The sequence below is a fragment of the Cynocephalus volans genome, chromosome 1 (assembly GCF_027409185.1).
Source record: "Cynocephalus volans isolate mCynVol1 chromosome 1, mCynVol1.pri, whole genome shotgun sequence".
NCBI lineage: Eukaryota > Metazoa > Chordata > Mammalia > Dermoptera > Cynocephalidae > Cynocephalus > Cynocephalus volans.
In genome coordinates, this window is record NC_084460.1 from 150,786,455 (window position 1) to 150,805,762 (window position 19,308).

General features: G+C 32.9%; 1 protein-coding gene across 3 annotated transcripts in view; it reads right to left on the reverse strand.

The window, feature by feature from the left end:
* Positions 1 to 1,544: 1,544 nt before the first annotated feature.
* Positions 1,545 to 19,308, reverse strand: part of ZNF654 (zinc finger protein 654) — a 78,641-nt gene continuing 60,877 nt past the window's right edge. For 2 of the 3 annotated variants that reach the window (XM_063097552.1, XM_063097569.1), the window contains 5 exons: positions 18,319 to 18,454; positions 15,663 to 15,865; positions 14,922 to 15,061; positions 9,581 to 9,722; positions 1,545 to 6,311 (listed from right to left, as the gene is read on the reverse strand). In XM_063097552.1, the coding sequence (XP_062953622.1) occupies positions 3,867 to 6,311; positions 9,581 to 9,722; positions 14,922 to 15,061; positions 15,663 to 15,865; positions 18,319 to 18,454 (3,066 nt within the window). In that variant the 3' untranslated portion in view covers positions 1,545 to 3,866. The remainder of the gene's footprint in view (positions 6,312 to 9,580; positions 9,723 to 14,921; positions 15,062 to 15,662; positions 15,866 to 18,318; positions 18,455 to 19,308) is intronic. The other variant, XM_063097559.1, reaches the window with a different exon arrangement.

Sequence of the window (19,308 nt, forward strand, 5' to 3'; positions counted from 1 at the left end):
TTCAGAAATGCCTATTTTGTGTAAACTTTTAGATTTATTTTTCTATATTATTTTTTAAAAATCACTCAATAATCCGAATATGGTAATATTAACTGAAATATCTCATCCCTAAAATGAGACATAATAGAAATTTCTCATTTAATATATACCTCAAATAAGCCTACTTCCTTTTGAAAACAATGTACTACATAAAACTGAACACTTTATTACCAACAAGGACAATGTTTTATTGAACAAATCTATGTACAGTACAAAAAATTTCTTGAAATGAGACACTATTGTTGATTTATTGCAGTTCAATGGCTCAGTTTTAATCTGTACTCTTATAAAATGCAAAGTAAAATAATTTAACGTTCAACAAGGAAGCACAAATTTCCTTTCTTGCTGAATCTGTAATATCTTTCACATATTGACAATTCCAAAATGCATATGCAGCATTTACTCATTCTGAAAAGGTGTTTTACAGTACCAAATAAATTAAAAAATAAACACTATCATCCCTTTTAGGTTTTTCATCCATACACCAGTATTAAACCAAACATGAAGGGAGTATGGCTGAACCTTCAGCGTGATTTGAAAAGAATCCAAAATCCAATGATATAAATTATCAATGAATTGTATAATCGGTGGTTTTAAAAAAAATGAATATGGCTAAAGCCCAAAGTACCAGTGTCCTTGTCCACGGAGATTCCCCTTTTCTTCCTCCTCTACAGTATCTGAGCAGCAAAAATTCAGATTTGCTGTATTCTTAATTTTACCGAAACAGCAGAAAGTATTTTAATTTTTTGAGGGAAATTTTTATTTAACGAAGATTTGAAACCTGGTCCATGTAAAATTAATAACATCCTCAAAATAGGAGTAGAAAAGAAAAGGTGAAGAATCTGAGGAATAAGAAGAAAGCTTCCTTTTCTTTTGAATCCCAAATTAGATCTCTTAGAAATTTATGCACCCCATAAAAGCAAAATGATGTAGGTTTAAGTTTTAGAAGACACACATAATAAAATGTATATATTCTTTCAATAGCCATTATTTGAGAAGTAAAGAGGTTAGTGATCAAATAGAATTTTATAAAACATTACTTGATTTAGTTCTGTATTAACTAATTTGATCTGTCTTTCAGAAACAGTTTTCACTTAGCAACACAAAAGTAGAAATAAAACCTCAAATAAAACTTAAAGACAAAGGAAAATGTGGATTATGTTTAAAACATCTTAACATTAACATTTCAAATTAATGAAAATGTAACACTTTGCAGGCATGAATTTATGTCAATGGTTACAACTTGTAAAAAATAAAAAGTTAAAAATGTCATAAAATGTTATTTTAGACTTCTGGAAAATGCACAGAAATTATATTTCAAAAATAATTTATTGTCCAAATGAACCAGTTTCCAAACAGACTTTTTATTATAAGATGTACTTTTAGAATGAGATGAACTCAATTATTACATTTTTAGTGTTGGGAAATAAGGAAAACATGTTTTGGTTTTTTTTTAGTTGAACTTAAAGGATTTAAAAACTTGATTATGAGTTGTATTCACTTAAAAATACCACAGCCTAATATAGGCTACATAACAAAAATAAACTTAAATTTGATTGGAATGGACTTATGACAATCATTGCATAGCAGTGAATGCTCATGATAAATAAAGTGAGATTTTTTTGGGGGGGGATATCATTTGATCTATCGTGACTTGGAAATCCTAATTTAATAAAGTCTGGATGCTACCCTGGAGGTAATGTCCCTCTTCCCTAGTAACCTCATCCCAGAAGCTCTATTATAAAATTTGTAATAGTAGGGTCTGATAATATTATCTGCTTTGAACAAAAATTTATCAGTTGGAATAACTGGAATATTTAATAATGATACATTAATATGTCCATTTTTTAAAAATTTGCCCTTGCATTTTTGTTTTTTTTATCCGTCTTAGATTAATACACTACAGGGTACTTTGAAAAGTACATTGAAAGATTGGTATTATCTTTTAATTCTATTTTTCCACAAATTTTTTGAAGTACTCTTGTATTAGGTAAGAGAGGTCTTTAAACATCCTCCTTTCAATAATGGGTAAGTGGAAAACATTTGAGAGGGTATTTTTTAGAACATTTAATAACAAATTTATTGACTATTAAGTTAAAATCTTCTTAGGAAAATTACTGGTCACCAAGGAAAATAATACATCAATATATCTCTTATTGTGTTCTTGCTAAGTTTTTGTGTAAATACTTCCTTTTATATATAAAAATTGCTATTCAGACCAAATTCATCACTTATGAATAAAAAACATGAGTAGTATGGCTTATTCTGGAATTACTCTTCTAATTAAATAAAATGAATTCTTGACCTGATTCACAGCTGACATATTTTTTTAATCTATTTTTATAGGACTGTACTTAGATAACTCACATTAAATGTATGAAGGACTTTACTATGAATCATCAAGCAATGTCCTACTACTATATACAAACAGAAATATCCCAGTGTGCTTTCATTATTCACATTGAAGAATTTGCAATTCAGTGTTTTCCTTCTCAACTATATATCCTATAATGGTCTTAGATTCCTCCCATCTTTCCCCAAAGTTACTGATGGTACTTTTTTCTTTTAAATATACATTTGCCTTTTAATATAACTAATTTTTATTACAAAAGTGGAAAGTGGAAGGCCTTATAAAGAGCTTATTAGCAAAGCATTATTGTTTTGTTTTGTTTTTTAATTTTCATTGTTGGCATGCCGTTCACAACTTTGGCCTAATTATTCATTTGAAATAAATTACAATCTTTAATAGATAGTATGGTGATGATAAATCAAGTTTTATTTTCATGTATCACTTTCTAAATTATATCACAAACCAAACAGCAATGGCTCCTTAGAACATATGTGACCAGAAGGGAGGACGTAATCTGATTATGCATGACAAGAAAACAAATCCCATTTGTAGAATACTTTTAAGTTGTTTATTATTGTAAGCCATCCCCCCTCCCTTTTTTATAGTGGGTTAACTTCCCTTTCTGTAAGGCTATAGCTGGTTTTTCTTTCTGACTAGTTGCCTGAACATGTTTCCCACATAAGCGAAACTGAACATGCTGCTATTAATCATCATAAACTTTTTTAAAATGTGGTTTTCTGGATAACTGGTACTTTGGGAGTTCTATATTAACCCTTTTGGAGTCTAAGCCAGCACATCTCCTTTGTGGGTTCATTCTAGAAAATGTGCTTTATCTTATCATTAGTAATCCGAGACCACTCTAAAATTAAGGCCATCAGGGAAATAGCAAACTGATGATGCATTTTCTTGTAGTGCTTTTCTCACACTACTGCTTGATCGACAGATCTTTCTGAAACATTTTTATCAGGCACCTGTAAAACAGAACATGTCTATTAATTCAAATTTTATAGATGTTCAGCTGGAATTCTAAGTTAGATTCCTGTTTAATTTATACCCTCACTCATTCAAGGGATATTGATATTAGTAAAAAGAAAATCTCCTCTTTTGCTAATTTTGTTTTTCAATTTTCTGGTTCTTTTTTTACTTCTGTTTTTGTAATAGAGACTCAGTCTCACTTGATTTATGTTCTGGCATGCTGATGAAAAAACATTTCCATCAAAATTACTTTGCTTCTAAAACTTCTATTACATGAAACTGGGAATGAAGAAAAGTCCCTGATACAGAGGAAAGAGTATGATCAAAGGGTATAAAAAACTTGTGTTCAGATTCTGGCTTCCACAAGTTCATAGGTCTATGCAAATTACTTAATTTGTGAATTTCACTTGCTTGACCTATAAAACAAGAATAGTAATAGCACTTCACAGTGGTTGTATGGATTGAAGAGAATAACGTGTGGGGTAGTGCTTCACCATCTGTGCTATACAAATGCTAATTTTTTTACCTCGTAAAGATCTATTATAGTTATATTTATGGCATTTTCTATTTCTACAGATACATCTACTGAGAAGATAGAAGACTTACTTTCATCATCTGAATCAAATCCAAAGAGTGTCTGACATTTCTTTTGTGCAAGGTGAGCCTCAAGTGCTTCTGCATTACAGTAGGTGGTTAGGCATTTGCCACATCTTAATCTTTTCACTGATTTTTTACAAATGTTATCTTGATCAGAACAGGCATCTACTCTATCAGTCAGAAATTTTCTGCGTTTTGGCATACTAAGGTACCGTTCATCAAGGTAACTAGGAGGCAATGGTCTGACATATGGCTTTGTTAAAATTAAGCCATATGAAGTATGTTCACTTGTCAGATTTGGTTTGGAAGGTGCCTGAGATACTGGTAGGATATTGTGTTCTTGTGATACAACAGTGGGTAAAATGGAACCATTTTCTGTCCTAATTCTATTTGTATCAATTTTCAAAGCAGGATCTGATGAAACTAAAGGTGTTTGCTCTATTTCACTATGTCCATTGACTAAATCACTAACACTACAATTATTTTCAGAATTTGGCTCTATGTCAGTCATCTTTTGGTCTATCAAGCTTATATTTGAAACAGTGTCAACAGAATGTTCACTTCCATTTTGAACTGAACTGTCTGTTTTCTTTTCCATGCTTTCTATACATGTCTTTGGTTCTGTAGAATCTTTCCTTGATTTGCTAGTTGAAACTGGCAGACTAATAGTTTGTTTCTCATTACTAGATGAGTCTTTTTCCTGATGATTAGGATTTGATTCTGTATGAGCATCCCAAAGAATTGTTTCACTTGGTTGTGCAGACGATTCTGGTGTTTTACTTAAATAGTGCTGAGCTTCATGTTCATATAGCAGAGGAAGATCTTCAAAAAGCTCATGGCATTCTGGAAAACTACACTGAGCTTGAAATATGCTGTGACTTTTTGTATGCTGGGCAAGCTGGAATGGCAGTTTAAATGATTCATTGCAATTAAAATGCAAACAAAAGTACACATTTGGATAGCTGTGTCTATTAAGGTGATCTATAAAATGTTGAGAATCTTCAAATTGCCTTTGACAAAATTTGCATTTTCCTTTGCTCCACTTCATTACCGTTTGTCGCACATTTAAATCAGTTGGATGTACAGTCCTTGCATGTTTATTTAGAAATCCAATTTTTTTAAATATCCTGACACAGCCAAGAGCAGGGCATTTAAAGTTTCCTTCTTGATCTGTAGCATATATGTCTTTTGGATGGCACACAGTTCCATTGATTTTATGAAGTACTGAAGTTTCTTGATTTAGGTCATAATCATCATCTTCATAATCACCTTCTTCATCCTCTTCCTCCTCATAATCCTCACATTCAGGTAAAGGCTTCAGGACATTTAAAGAAGTATCAGGACTGCCATTTTCAATAACGTTTTCAATAACATCTTCTGGTATGCTTACAGGAATTTCAATGAATTCAGCCACATGCTCAGGGATGACTTCTTGGTTTCCAACACTGGAAGCAGTAAGAGTCTCCACTTCTAAATCCTTATTATCAGAATTCCCATTTTCAAATGAAATGGAAGAACTGGAACAATTTATTTCTTCCAAAGCAGTGATTTCCTGATCGTCCTGTTGAGCTGCAGCAATTTGCTGTCTCTGCATCTTCTTAACATGATTCTTTAAATGCTTCTGCATAAGTCCTCTGTTTCTAAATTTTCTACAACATATTACACATGAAAAACTGCCTTTTTTCTGATGAGCCTGAGCGTGCCGTACAATGTGACCACCTAGAAATTCCTTGTTACATAACATACACCGATGCCTTGGGACACTGTGATCTACTTTGGAAGTATTAATAGCTATAAGGTTTTTCTTTGTATTAATATGACCTTTAAACTGTGCTCCAGATGGATCATCAGGATCAGTCTCCCCAGTGCTCTGATCTGTAAGAGAGTCAGGCGCTTCATTTAAACCTTGCTGTTCCACTGTCCTTTTTAGATTACCTGTAGAATTTTCCAGTGTACTTTCATTTAAAAATCTGACTGCTGTTTTATCACTCAGTAATGCTATACAGTTTTTCTTAATCATTATGAAGTTCCAGAATTCAGGATCAAAAAACAATCCCTTTTTCAAAATTGGAAGTAATTCAAAACGAACACGGTTTTGAACACTACTTGTGCCTTCATTATATTCTTCATCTGGACGTTTGTAAAGCTCTTCAACAGTATGATAAGCATCTAAGGAGCGCTCAAGAAAGAATATTGAGAGCGCACAAATCCTGAGGATCTCCAAATCATTAGGCAAAAAATGTGCAATTGTTTTATAAATTAGACATTTAGTTTTGGGATCATCATGAAGGTCGAGTTGTAGAGCACAACCACATATCTCAACACAAATTTGCAAGCCTTCTTCTTCAACCTGTAAAAAGAAAAGTGTTACTACTAAATACTTTTTAAAAAATATGATTACAATAGCTGTTTTTTTTTTTTTTTAATACAACTCTGAAATGAAAGTTGATAAAAACACAGTGTTCCAAAGTTCAGTTGGCAGCCTGAAATCTTTAAATATAACTAAGATATCCTTTTCTTTTCTTTTTTTTAACTTGAGAATAATCTGGAATGGATAGCATTCTGGCTTCCAATTTATTTGCAAGTTTGACAAGCCCTACTAACGATAATACAAGGTGCTTCATAAACTTATGATGATTAAAATTTCTTGCAAATCTAGACCCCCATTTATAATTTTAGGTACTAATCTTACATTCTTCAGCAGAAAGGTTAAATTATATGTATTTAAATGGATTTATCAATTTTCCATGTTAAGAAATAACTAGATTTTTTTAAAAAACTGCTTACAGAAACTTATAATGCTATACTAATTAATCTTACTTATTTTACTTACTAAGTAATATTTTAATCCAAAGAAGGGGGAAATGTGGCCCACATGAAGAGGACATTTGCAATCTTTCCAAATCTAATAAGGTATAAGAATAATGAGCCTACTGGAAATTATCTGAAAATTACTCAAGCTTTGAAACTGTTACTGATAACTCAGAGATGACTGTATCAGCTTTTACTTGGGAATCTGTTGTCAATCCATCTTAAAGTGATAAATCATGCTCTTAGTGGTTTCGAATAATCTAAATGCTTGTTTGAATAGGAGTTACCATAGTAATGTCTTTAAAATCACATTTATGTACACGTATATTCATCATACTCCCTGCATATGGCATATTGTAGATTACAGGGAGGAACACTACCTTGCAAGCCTTATGTCTTCTTAGTCCCTTACATTCTTGTAAATCTGCTGAACTACTTACAGTTCCATAGGCAGATCTTAACTTTGCACATCCTACTCCCACTTTATCTAGCTGATAAACTCCTACTGATCTCCTATTCTTTCTTTGAGAACCAATTCTAGCCTGAAGGTTTTTTCTCCCCATCTATTCTGGCCTCTGCCCTGAGGTACAGTTAAACACTTCCTATTCCTTACATTGAGAATAACTTATACTTATTTCTACAAAGATTTTCATATTGTTTTATAACTATCTGTGTATGCCCCCACCCCTAACTTGGAATTCCTAAGTCACAGGGGACAGTTTCTCATTTTTTGTATCCCCTATGGTTACCATAGAAGTAGGTGCATAGCGATCTCTGAGTAAATGTTATGCAGAATGAATGGGAATCAGATCTATTCCACTAACTTTAGTTTGCCCCTATAAATCCATCATCTCCAGCTTGGAATCCTTTCTGAATTCATATTCCTAAATATCTATTACAATTGGATTTTTCCACTTAGATTCTCCAGATATACCAAATTCAAAATCCACTGGTTCAAAACAGAATTTCTCTTTCTCCAAAGTTCTATCTGCATCCTCTCTCTTGACTCATAAACTTATAATTCATCCAGACGCTCTGCTCAAGTTTAAACATTTTAGTATCATCAAAAAAGAGAATAGGCTACTTTCTTCCCTGAAATTCTTTAATGGTTCCAGAGTATTTATGAGCTGAAGTTCCAACTTTTAGTGTAGCATTCTAAGTCCTTTCGGATCTCCAACACCCCCACACCCCCCATACACACAGTCTCTCAAGTTAGTCTCATTTCCCACCCACTTCCCCACATTTCTCTGCTACCCTATTAATGTCACTGGATGGCTGTGAAAAGCAAATAAGATGAGGAAGAAGTGCTCTGTAAACTATTAAGTTCTCTACAAGTGTTAGTACTATCCTCATCTATCATTCAAAACCCAGCTTACAGCACCTTTCTCTGTGAAGCCTTTTCAGATACGGCATCTGTAATGTTTCCTGAACTCACACAGCATGTAACTGTGCCTCTTTTCATAGCACTGAGGCCTAGAATGATCTATTCCATCGGATGAAAGCATTTTTAGTAGAGTGTAAACTATTAAGCATCATATTTTAATATTAATTTCATCTTTGAATTTTTCCCTTATAATATATTCTTAGGTTGAACATACATGTGAAATTAAGAAAGCTCTGTGATAACTGGTAGAACCTTGCTTATATTTTAAGCTTTCTATAACAGTATCAACTTTTGGTGCAAATAAGAATCATATAAAACAAAAATACAGATTCATCTTTATTTTTAAAAATAAAGTTTTACTGGTAATTCTGATGTACATCAAATGTTAAATAGTGCTCTGTAGCATAGTTTGTTTTCTGTTTTTTTGGTGAAGGGCGAGGTTAACTTTGACAGTACATTTAAATGACATGTACTATTTAATAAGGATGTTATGAATGCAGTTTGCAAAATAAATTAGAAATAAAAAAGAAAAAACTCTCATACAATGCTGCCAACTTTATATTAGGGGAATATGATTACTACATTGTAATACATCTAATGAGTGATGTGATAATAAATGTAATAAATGCATATATACTTAAGAAAAAATTAAAATATATTATTGAATGGATGCCTCCTTATATGTTTAAAAGTAACCCACATAAAGATTCAGTTAAGTGGATCTACCTAAAATGTAAAGTGGCTTTATCTTTCCTGTCTTTGTATTCAAGGTCCTGTTAATATCTGGGAGGAAACGTTAGAGGATATTCAGGATCTACTTTCATAAAAGGCTCATATATAGAATTATACTCACTTGCAAGTGGCCCAAGAAAAACTTAATTCAGGACTGGTTTTAAAAACAGGTAATGGGTTTTTACAATTATTTCAAATTAACACTTTAAAACTTGTCCTTAAGTTTCAAAAATGCCTTAGAGTTCATCGTTCTTTTTCACATAAACACCAGACTTAAAACAGTGAACTAAGTTTCTGTGACAGTGAATAGGTATTAACGACAGATATACAAAGTTCATTTGCAAATTAGTTAAGATTCTGCAAACGGGACTTAGGAAAATGTTCAAAGTGACAAACTTAATTATAAAAAGAGATAATAGCTTCTTATGGAAGCCATCGTTCCCATATTAAATTTTAAACCTCAATAAATTTGTTTTTCAGTTATTTTCACTTATATCTAATACCCCCATTGTACCAAGTTGGGATTTTGCAGCTGGGGGAGAGAAGGATGTAATATACAGAGAATGTAGCCTTAAAATCCTCCTTCCCTTCAATTTTATAATCAAATATATTTTATCATAAGAGATTCAAGTTTTAGTGAACTGTCATTTAAACCTAATTTAAAATTCAAGGGTTAAATATATCCTATTTACCTCATCTTTAATGATTTTCATGAAAGGAAATATGACTCTCACATTAGTTGCTGTTCTTAAAAGCTGGTAGCATTGATCTACAAAAACTTGTTTTGAAGGATTAGATTTAAGCTGTAGTTTACTCCATATGAAAATCAACTCCCTGTAAATGAGAAAAAAAGAGAAATATCAAAAATACAGTTTATCCAAATACAGACATTAGCTATGTTTCCCTGATTCTATAGAACCCTAGCTGGAATGTATACAAAGTGGGTGTGAATGTGTATCATGTTAACCCCCCAGCTGCTCTGCTGCCTATGAGACTAATAGAAGTTGGGAAAAAAGAGAGATCAGAAATTACAGATTTGCAGTGATAAGGAATTAATTTCAACCAAATGCTGGCATACCTAAAACATCTCTATTATTAGATCAAAACAGAAATTCTAATCTCAATGTACCAATATTGATGATATTAATTAAAAAAAAAAAACTTTGGCCTTATTATCCTACTTGCAAATTTGGAAACCACTGTTACAGACTTTCTGCAAAGAAGACATGGTTCATATTTTTCAATCTATGAGGATACCAAAAGTACTATAGATTAAAAGTGTAAGTATATCATAGTACCATCAGCCATTGGTATCCTTGGGGGATTGCAGGACCCCTTGCAGATACAAAAATCCACAGATGATCAAGTTCCTTATATAAACTGGCATAGCATTTGCATATAATCTATGCACATATATACTTTAAATCATCTCTACATTACTTATAATCCCTAATACAATGCAAATGCTACATAAACAGTTGTTATGCCTTATTGTTTAGGGACTAATGACCAAAAGAAGTCTGACAGTTCAGTACGGACACATCCAATTTTTTTCCTGAATATTTTTCTGCTGTTGGTTGAATCCACAGATGTGGAACCCACGGATATGGAGGGGTGACTGATTCTGAAATTGCATGTTTTTGATCATCTGCTCTTCTGTCAAGATATGGTACTTTTAAACAAAGCTACGGACCATTTAACATATTTCATAGGTAGATTCTTATCTAAAATATGGCCAAAGTCATTAGATGAACAAGGCTCAGAGCAGTGCGTTTTGAGGCAAAGGCATATCATAAGATATAATTGATATATTTGGATATCACATTTTAGCAAATTAAAATTTTTTAAAACATGCCATAAAAGTTATGCAGTGCATCATAATGTAAAAGTATTAAAATAACTGATGAAAATGTTTTAAAAAAAATGTGATTACTGAGTATGTACTTTGAGCCTAGCTATTAAATCTGAGGACAGCTTGATTACCATCATGAAGGTACACATATTTCAGAAAACACAAAACAGAAAATGACAGCAAATAACATATAAGAAGTAAAACCAAAATTCCACCTCCATTTCATACTAGCTATATCAGTGTTCCTTAAATTTCAGTCCACCACCCACTTTTTTTTTGCATACGTACTTCTTTAGAATGTTCACCAGGCTTCACATCTTCCTTCCAAATCTCTAGCTCTGACTTCTTTCCACATTTTCATGCCTGGGTATTTCAACTTAGATTGCTTTCCATCACCTTAATCCACTTAGAACTAATTATATTACTGCAAAATTGATGATCTTCTCCTAGATCAGTTACTGACAAACATTCCTCTGGCCTGTTTGGTTTTGACCTGTTTATTTTACCAGTGTCTTTATATTGCAATTATATTTTTGCTCAGCTGTGTTATTCTTTCTCAATGCTACCACCTTAGGCCTTTAATTTTATAGATGTATTTTTCTACAGTGGTTGCTAACCTGATCTGTTTCCATCCTCCCAGATCATTTAATTTAGTGCTTATTCAAAATGCTGTATAGTGTTAATTGCAACAGAAACAGATTTTGGAGTCAGAAGGATCAGGATTTGAATCTTGGGTACTCTTCTAGGTTGATTTCCTCACTGTCAAAGTGTTTCATTTATTTTCACTTTTCTTTATGCTGATGTCTCTACTTGGAAAGTACTTCTTCATTTCTAAGTCAAGCTTATCTTTCAAAGGCCGTATCAAGTGTCTCTTCATGAAAGCCTTCATGAATACTCCAAACTACGGTGATACCAACTTCAGAATAGAATTTATCTCTCTTAATGATTTCATGCTTTTTATATGCTACCTTGTTTATATTTTAGAGGTCCTATTTCCCCAACTGTTAATACATTGTAAACCTCCTCAATTACACATTGTATAGTGGAGGTAGTGGCAAGAACAATGGGATTGGGAATAAGAAGGACCTAAATCTCAATACAGCATTATACACTAATTGAAGTGGTGCTACCCAGTTCACAGTGAACCACTCTTTTTTGGGAATAGCCCTTATACATAGGGGTGGAACTCGACCCTCCCTTCCTCCTTTAAGATACTAATTCAGGAGTAGGAAACTGACCCCAATCAGACCAGTCAGTGTCCCTGGGATGTTCTCAACTCTAAATTATAATGCTTGGGGACTGTTGGTGTTCCTATTGATCTGTAGCTGGAGAGATTGAAGCCAACTGACAAAAACATGTCTGTAAAAAACATTAGCGATCTCAGCATCCTTGGTAGCAGTTATCTTTGAGGAACAACTGTATCCCTCCTCGTCTTGTGGTTCATGTCATACCCCAGTATCCTTTCAGTCCTTTTCCCTACACTAGTTAGATATAGATGCTATCGCTTGCAAACTGACTAATATAAATTCAAACTCCATTTTGTACTAGCTATATGACTTTTATCTCTTACCTAGTTTTTTTTCACATAAAAGATGGGATTATTCCTACAACATCATTATTTTTAAAAATAGAAAGTGAAAAAACATAGGTGAAATGTCTGGCATGTACTGATGTATTTTAATAAATCACTAGTTTCCTATATTGATTCCTTGTCTTTGTAGTCTTCATTGTACCAAGCAGCAAGACTTATTCAATAAATACTCGATAGCTGATAATCTAGCAAAAATTGTATTCCTAAATGCTAAAAGCATTTAGAGGAAGAATTTTAAGGGAATATGTTAAGAGAAATTATAGACATGGAATGAGATAAAAGATCATATGAACATTCTAAATAAGGGGTATTTTATGAAAAATGAGGTATGGATGGAAGAAGGCAAACAGATTGACTGTTTAAGAAGACATGGCATATCTGCAACAGATTTTAAAACAAAATGATAGTTGGAAATCCTGGGAGAGAGAGTCCATTCAATATTATACAAATTAATATGTAACATATTAGAAATGTATATATTTATTTTCCAACTTGTTCCAAAGAATAATGTGAGAATCCTTACCGATATTCTTAGGGCACAAAATGATTTGATTTGATTTTTTCTTTTTTTTAAAAGACAGATCTTATTTCCATTTTGTTGCTGTTAAGTCAAGGGAAACTTTGGTAAACAAAATGTATCCCAGGATCCTACTAAATTTTCCAGGAGACGGCTACTAGTGTGGATTTTAGCTTTGTAGCAGTCAAGGCAAAAATCTCAAAATTATGGTCATTAAGCTTTTGATTTTACAAATGGGTTCTTGAGTTTTATTTGTACATTGGATTTTGAAGGAAAACAAAAAAAAAACAAAAATCCTGAAAACCACTGACACTCTTTTAGAAGACTAAAAGGCAGGTTTAATGAAGCATATCATTTTCTTTTAGTCAGTAGGCCCTTTAGAAAACATAGCACCCATTCAGTGTACAAACACATTTCTCAATAATACAATCACATTATCTGGTTTCTGAGAAAAGGCTATAACAGGGTCTATAATCACCCTTACAATGTAGATATTTTGTTTTTCAAACTTGACCCATTCATAGTAAGTTATGCTTAATAGCAGAGGCTGTAAGTCAGGCAGCCTGGGTTTGAATCCTGGCTTCCCTGTTTACTAGTTGAATGGCTTGAGCACAATATTGTCTATTGTTGGATTAAATGAGGTAATGTGTATATAAAGCATAGAATATAGGAAGCACTCAGCAAAAGTTAGCAGCTGCTATTATTATTATTAGTGATAATGAAAGAGAAACAAGGTTAGTAGCTTGCCCCATTGGCTTGAGATACAGCAGACTAGACTGTGGATCTGGTTCTGTCCACACAGAGGGGAGAGGAAGGGCAAGCTGGCTCATAGGGAAGGCCAGGATGAAACAGACGATACAGACTTTGCAGGCTGAAAATAAGCCTGCTCTTCAAATTACAGTAAATTAGAAGCAAGAAAAAGGACCACAGCATTCAAAAATATAGAGGAGAGACAGAGAAAATACGAAGGCAGGCCATCAGGACCTGTGCAATTCAGAAAGAAGTGCCAAAAGGAAAAGCTAAAGACTCCTTTCCATTTAGACAGCTGGAGTCACACCCAGCTTTTATTCCTAGAGGGCGTTTGTGGCCAAGAGCTGGAACATAGGCATTGTTCTATTTTTAAGGTCCATCCCTAAAGAGTAGAAATTGATTAGCCAAGAGAATAAGAAAATGAAATATATTTTCCTGTTTTTTTATTTATTTACACTTGATTCCAGTTACTTATGAGTATATTAAAATGAAAAGATTTAAGATAACCTATTTAAATAAATATAGCCAGGCAGAGATCATTCCTGTCCTCAAAGGAAAAGATATTCTATAACAGTCATGACTATATTTAATTTCAGAATAACTGCATATCTAAAAATGATAACACTCTGAAAACTATTTAAGAGTATATGTCTCCCCACTACCTCTCTTCCTCTATTTGAAATTCCTATTTACATAGTATACTTTTGAATAAAAATTAGCAGAATGTAACTGAAAGTATATTGTACTCCCCTAAAAGACAAGTTTACTTTTTTCTAGACTCAGCTCTAATTAACTATTTGGCTCTGTCTCTGAATCTGAAAATTTTAATGTATAAAACAAGAATACTGAAGTACGTTTATAGCCCATGATCATTTCAGATTATATGTTCAGCAAATGAAACCTAGTAATGATTTCACCTAATAGCACTTGAAGGGTAGGCACTAAAAACTCTTCTACCACATTTTAAATTACATGATTGCTAGGTAAACTTGATGCTTCATGTATCCTACTAGCAACTTTTAAGTCATCTTAAAAATGTTTTTAAAAGCTCGTACTCCAATCTGAAAATTTAATTTCATACATAATTGTTTCATTATAACATATACCTTTAAACATTTACACTATCAATTAGTGGTACATGATTATTTTCTTTTTAAAATCTTTAGTTCTTAGAATCTGTTATTCCTTGCACAATAGATTTTTATTTTAAAGTGGTTTAATATTTTCATACAATTTAAAATATATATATAAAGTCCATACTCTGCTAACCAATTCTTCTGTTGTCCATCTCACCATTTCAATTTCTGTATTAGAAACACTTACCAGATACAGTACATATCCCCATTCTGGAGCTGTGGAATAAGAAAGGATTCACAGAGTTGCAAGGCTAACATAGTCTTGCCTTCTTTTTCAGTGTTACAGATGATATCAATTCCACTCTTACAATCAGTTTTCAATAAATGCTGAGGAAAAGAAAAATCAGTTTGCATCATTAAAAATATCTAAAAAGCTAGTTGCAATAAATGTTTAATGTAAAAGAAATTAGATTTCTAGTTTCCTTCTACAAAATGATGAATTGTATAGAAGTATTTTCACGATTTCATAGTTTCACTGTATAGCACCTACATTTTAAAATGACTACTTTTAATTTCATTAATGTCCACAATCTATAGGCAAGTAGGGTTCATATTAGAAAAAGATTAATTCTATTATCTTGAAAAAACAAAATAAACATGCGCATTTAACTTCTTAGTACTTTATTTAAAAGGCAAAAATCATAATGCTTCTTGGTTTTTAATGCTCTTCCTTATCACACCAAAAACTCAATATGAATAATGCTTATTAATGAGTATATTTTATTATTGTCATCATTTGTTAATATCAGATTCTGACTAATTCAACACAAACTTAAAGAATGATGCCCAAAGAACACATCTGGATAACGTAATTTTTAAATATTTGATATTACTGTAAAAGGAATTTAACAACAACAATAGGTTACTTTTTTTTTTTTTTTTTGGTAGGGCTAAAATGGTAATAGGCAAAAATAATTTCAAACAATACCTCCCGGAATAGCTGATCTTCTACAGGTGACATAAACAGACATGTGAAGAGTGCTTGATGGAAGTACAAGTCTTTACTGATTTCTGGGTGATTTATACAAGATTTAATAAGAGCCATTGCTTCGGGTATGCGTTCACAAGCAATTAAATATCTGGCACGTAGTTCAAAGAACAGTGGATTTTCAGAACTTAAATATTTGTTCACTATATTAAAAAGAAAACATACTATTACTCTCAAGGAAAGATTCTCTTAAACTTTGATATTTGTCTGAAACTTTACAACTAAAATATGATATCTAATTAGATTAACCAGTTATTTAACTAAGTAACATTTTCCTTAGTAGGAGTTTATGTGTGGAAAAAATGTTCAATTATATGGTTGGAAAAATGAAAAGAAGAGTGACACAAAAACAAAGAAATATTTGTTCAAAAAATATTTGTTGATTTCTTTTCAGTCAAGCAAAAAACAAAAATAAAAACAAAATTTAAAAGAAAAAAATGAAATCTTTCACTTCATTAATGTGTTAAAATGTTTCAAGTAACATGGGTCTTATGATGTCCTGGTCTAAGATTACATACTTTGTCTTCTAACTGTCTGCTATTTTCATTATTGTAAGGTTAAAAGGCTGAATCCTAATTTGTCACATTAAAACCAATTAATTCAGATTAATTATAGAGAAGTGTAATCTGAAAGAATGAAAAAGTTGAGTCATAAGAGATATATATTTTATTCCTTTTCAAAATTAATTCAAAACTAGTGCCAAATAGGACTGCTTATTAATATATGGTCATGTATCATTAAGGATAATTACTGATGAATACTTTTACACAATTTAAAAATACATAAACACCTTAAGCTACATAAGTTTATTTAGACCTAACAACAACCTTATGATAGGTATTATGATACTTGTTTTACAGTTCACAAAACTGAGTTTCAGAGAGGTCAAATGACTTGCCCAAGTATAAAGAATAAGTGGTAGAGCAGGTACTGCAACCCATATGTTATGATTTTGAGTCAGAAAATGTTTTCATTACTTACATATGTTTAATCAGTAGCTTCTGAAGTGCTTATGAGCAATGTTTTATTTTGAACATTTGCCTTGAAATTCTGTTTATAATGTGATAAGCAAACACTGATTTGTATAGTTAGTGCAGAGATAAACTTCAGTCTGTTCTCTACCCTAATGATCACCAACTACAGAAGAGTCATTCATATTAATGAGACTTTAGAGTAGCTTTTTCCAAAGTGAGGTATGCCAGTGTAGGTATGAAAGGAGTATTTATTATTTTAATGCTAATTCCGGCCTAAAAGGCCATCAGCCCTCAGGTCAACAGGTTTGTTCTAGCTCTTACTCAGAGACGCCTAAAAGCTCCCCTTAAAGCACAAACTTTCTTGTCCCCTGTCCTCACTCATTTTGAAGCTCTGTCTTTGTCTAGCTCCTGTCCCCTCTGGCTACATTTCCCAGTCTCCTCATAGTTTCCTCCATCACCCTTGCCTTTCCTGAATTTGACTCTTTATACTTTTCCTCAATAATCAAACTCTTCCTCCTCAGCTTCAACTGTCTTCCTCTTTCTTTAAATAAATTTTTTTTTAAAGTGTTTTTTTAAGCAAATCACTTTTCAAGATCCACAAATCAAGCAGGTCTCCTTTTTATTTCTTGGGTCTCCATGCCACTGTCACGTATACCTTAGCCCTTTCCTCCTAGTTTTGTCCTACCTCCCATCCCATCCCACCACTCTGAATTGCTTCTCCTAGTCTTATCTCTTCATCTTCTCTCACATCTCTATCATAGTCTTCCACACCTATAATTATGGTTGGTTTGCTCTTAAGCCTGATAATCATAGCCCCTACTCAACTCAACTCTACTCAGAACTCACCCCCATCCCTTAACCTGGGACAAATGGAATAGCCTAACCTGCTCAGCACCATCTGTGGTGTGAAGTATCTTTTTCACCAGACCAAGGTCTGACTGGTTCTAGGGTTGGGAGGTCTTGTCTTTCCCCTCTGGCTGTCTTATAACTGCACTTCATAGGCTCTCTCCACTCTTTCAAATGTTTTCCATACTTTTCTGCTTATTCCTCACTGCTGAGCTTACATTTTTAGTTCTGGTGATCTCAAATGTTCGGAGGCTTAGAAATAAAATGGGAAACATTTTTTAGAAGAATTAACTAGAAGCAGTTGACAGAGCCTCCTGCCTCAAAAGGAAATTTTGACCCACAAGAGACAACTGTGGGTCTAGGTTTGACAGGAGGTAATGTCAAAGAAGTAGTGGTGACATAGTTTACTGTGTCAGGGAGATTCCATGTGCTCTCATGAAAAGCAGAGTTTTTGTTTTTTTTTAAAAAAGGGTGTTCCTACTTAGATTTAAGAAACATAACTGAAGTGACAAAAACTCCCTGTAAATAACATCTAATAAATGTGTTAATACTCTGAATTCCCATTACTAGAAATAAATGTGTCTAGTGGTGTAAAAAATCACTTTGGACCAGGTCAGAATAACAAGTTAAACATTCTTCATCTGAAAATACATTTACTCCGTTATTCAGTATTATAAAATAAAGAAAAATCACGGTTACTGCTCTAGTTAGGAAACAAAATTGTGTTTGCTTCTCACAAATGTTGGTTTTGATTTTCAATCTCCTGAGTGAAGTACCTATCTCCTGAGATGCTGGCTGGGCTTTAAGAACAGCTTGCAACACTGGATCTTCCCACGGACCACCATCTCTAATGATTCGAGTCACCAGTTCCAGATTCACATTTCCATATCTGCGGAGGTGATTCTGGCATTCCTAGGAGAGAAAAATCATTTTGGCTTTGTGAATTTAAAGGGGTTAAAAACTAAACTTGATCATCATTGTCAATAAAATGACTGATGGTCAATGAGGCAGCTGTTAAATTACAAAAGAGAAAAGGTTACTGTTGTAACCTAAGTAGGGTGTCAAAACCCCATTAGTACACAAATAGGCTTTAATGGCAAAGGTTACACAGTGTGTACATAACTGGACTTATAAAATCCCATTAAAACAGGGATGAAGTGTAACCTAAAGGAAAAACTTAAGGATGCATCATTTCTAGGAAAGAACCAGGTTGCAAAAAACAAACTAAAAAAATGTTTAGTTAAATGTATATGAGGGCTTATAAAGTTCCTGTTAAAAATGGCAGGCAAGGGCCTGATAATAAGAAAGGGGGGGGGGGGTGGAGCTGCTCAATAGGCAGACTCTGGTTGGCAGGTAGACACAGGTTCCCTGCCCTGATCCCAAATACATAATCTGAGTTGCAGTAGAAATCTGGAAGATGGAAATTCTATTCCCTTTTATTGGATAATTAGATTAGTAGTTCTGAGATGAAGAAATGACAGGTTGAAGAAATAAATTTAACCTATAATATGAACACTTTGGATTAGGTTTAAGATAAATATGAATTGATAAATTGGGCAATAACTGATCATTTGTCCATGTATTATGGGTTTTTTTTTAAAAGATATTTGAAATGTTTTTAGAGAATCTGCTGTCTTAGGCTTGTCATTACAATTTGTAACAGAAGTTTATAAGCAATGTATAATATTTAGGAGAACTTGGTTTACTGAATTTATAAATTTGATTTATTAGATTAAGATTAACAGGATATGTTTAGTTATTTGATT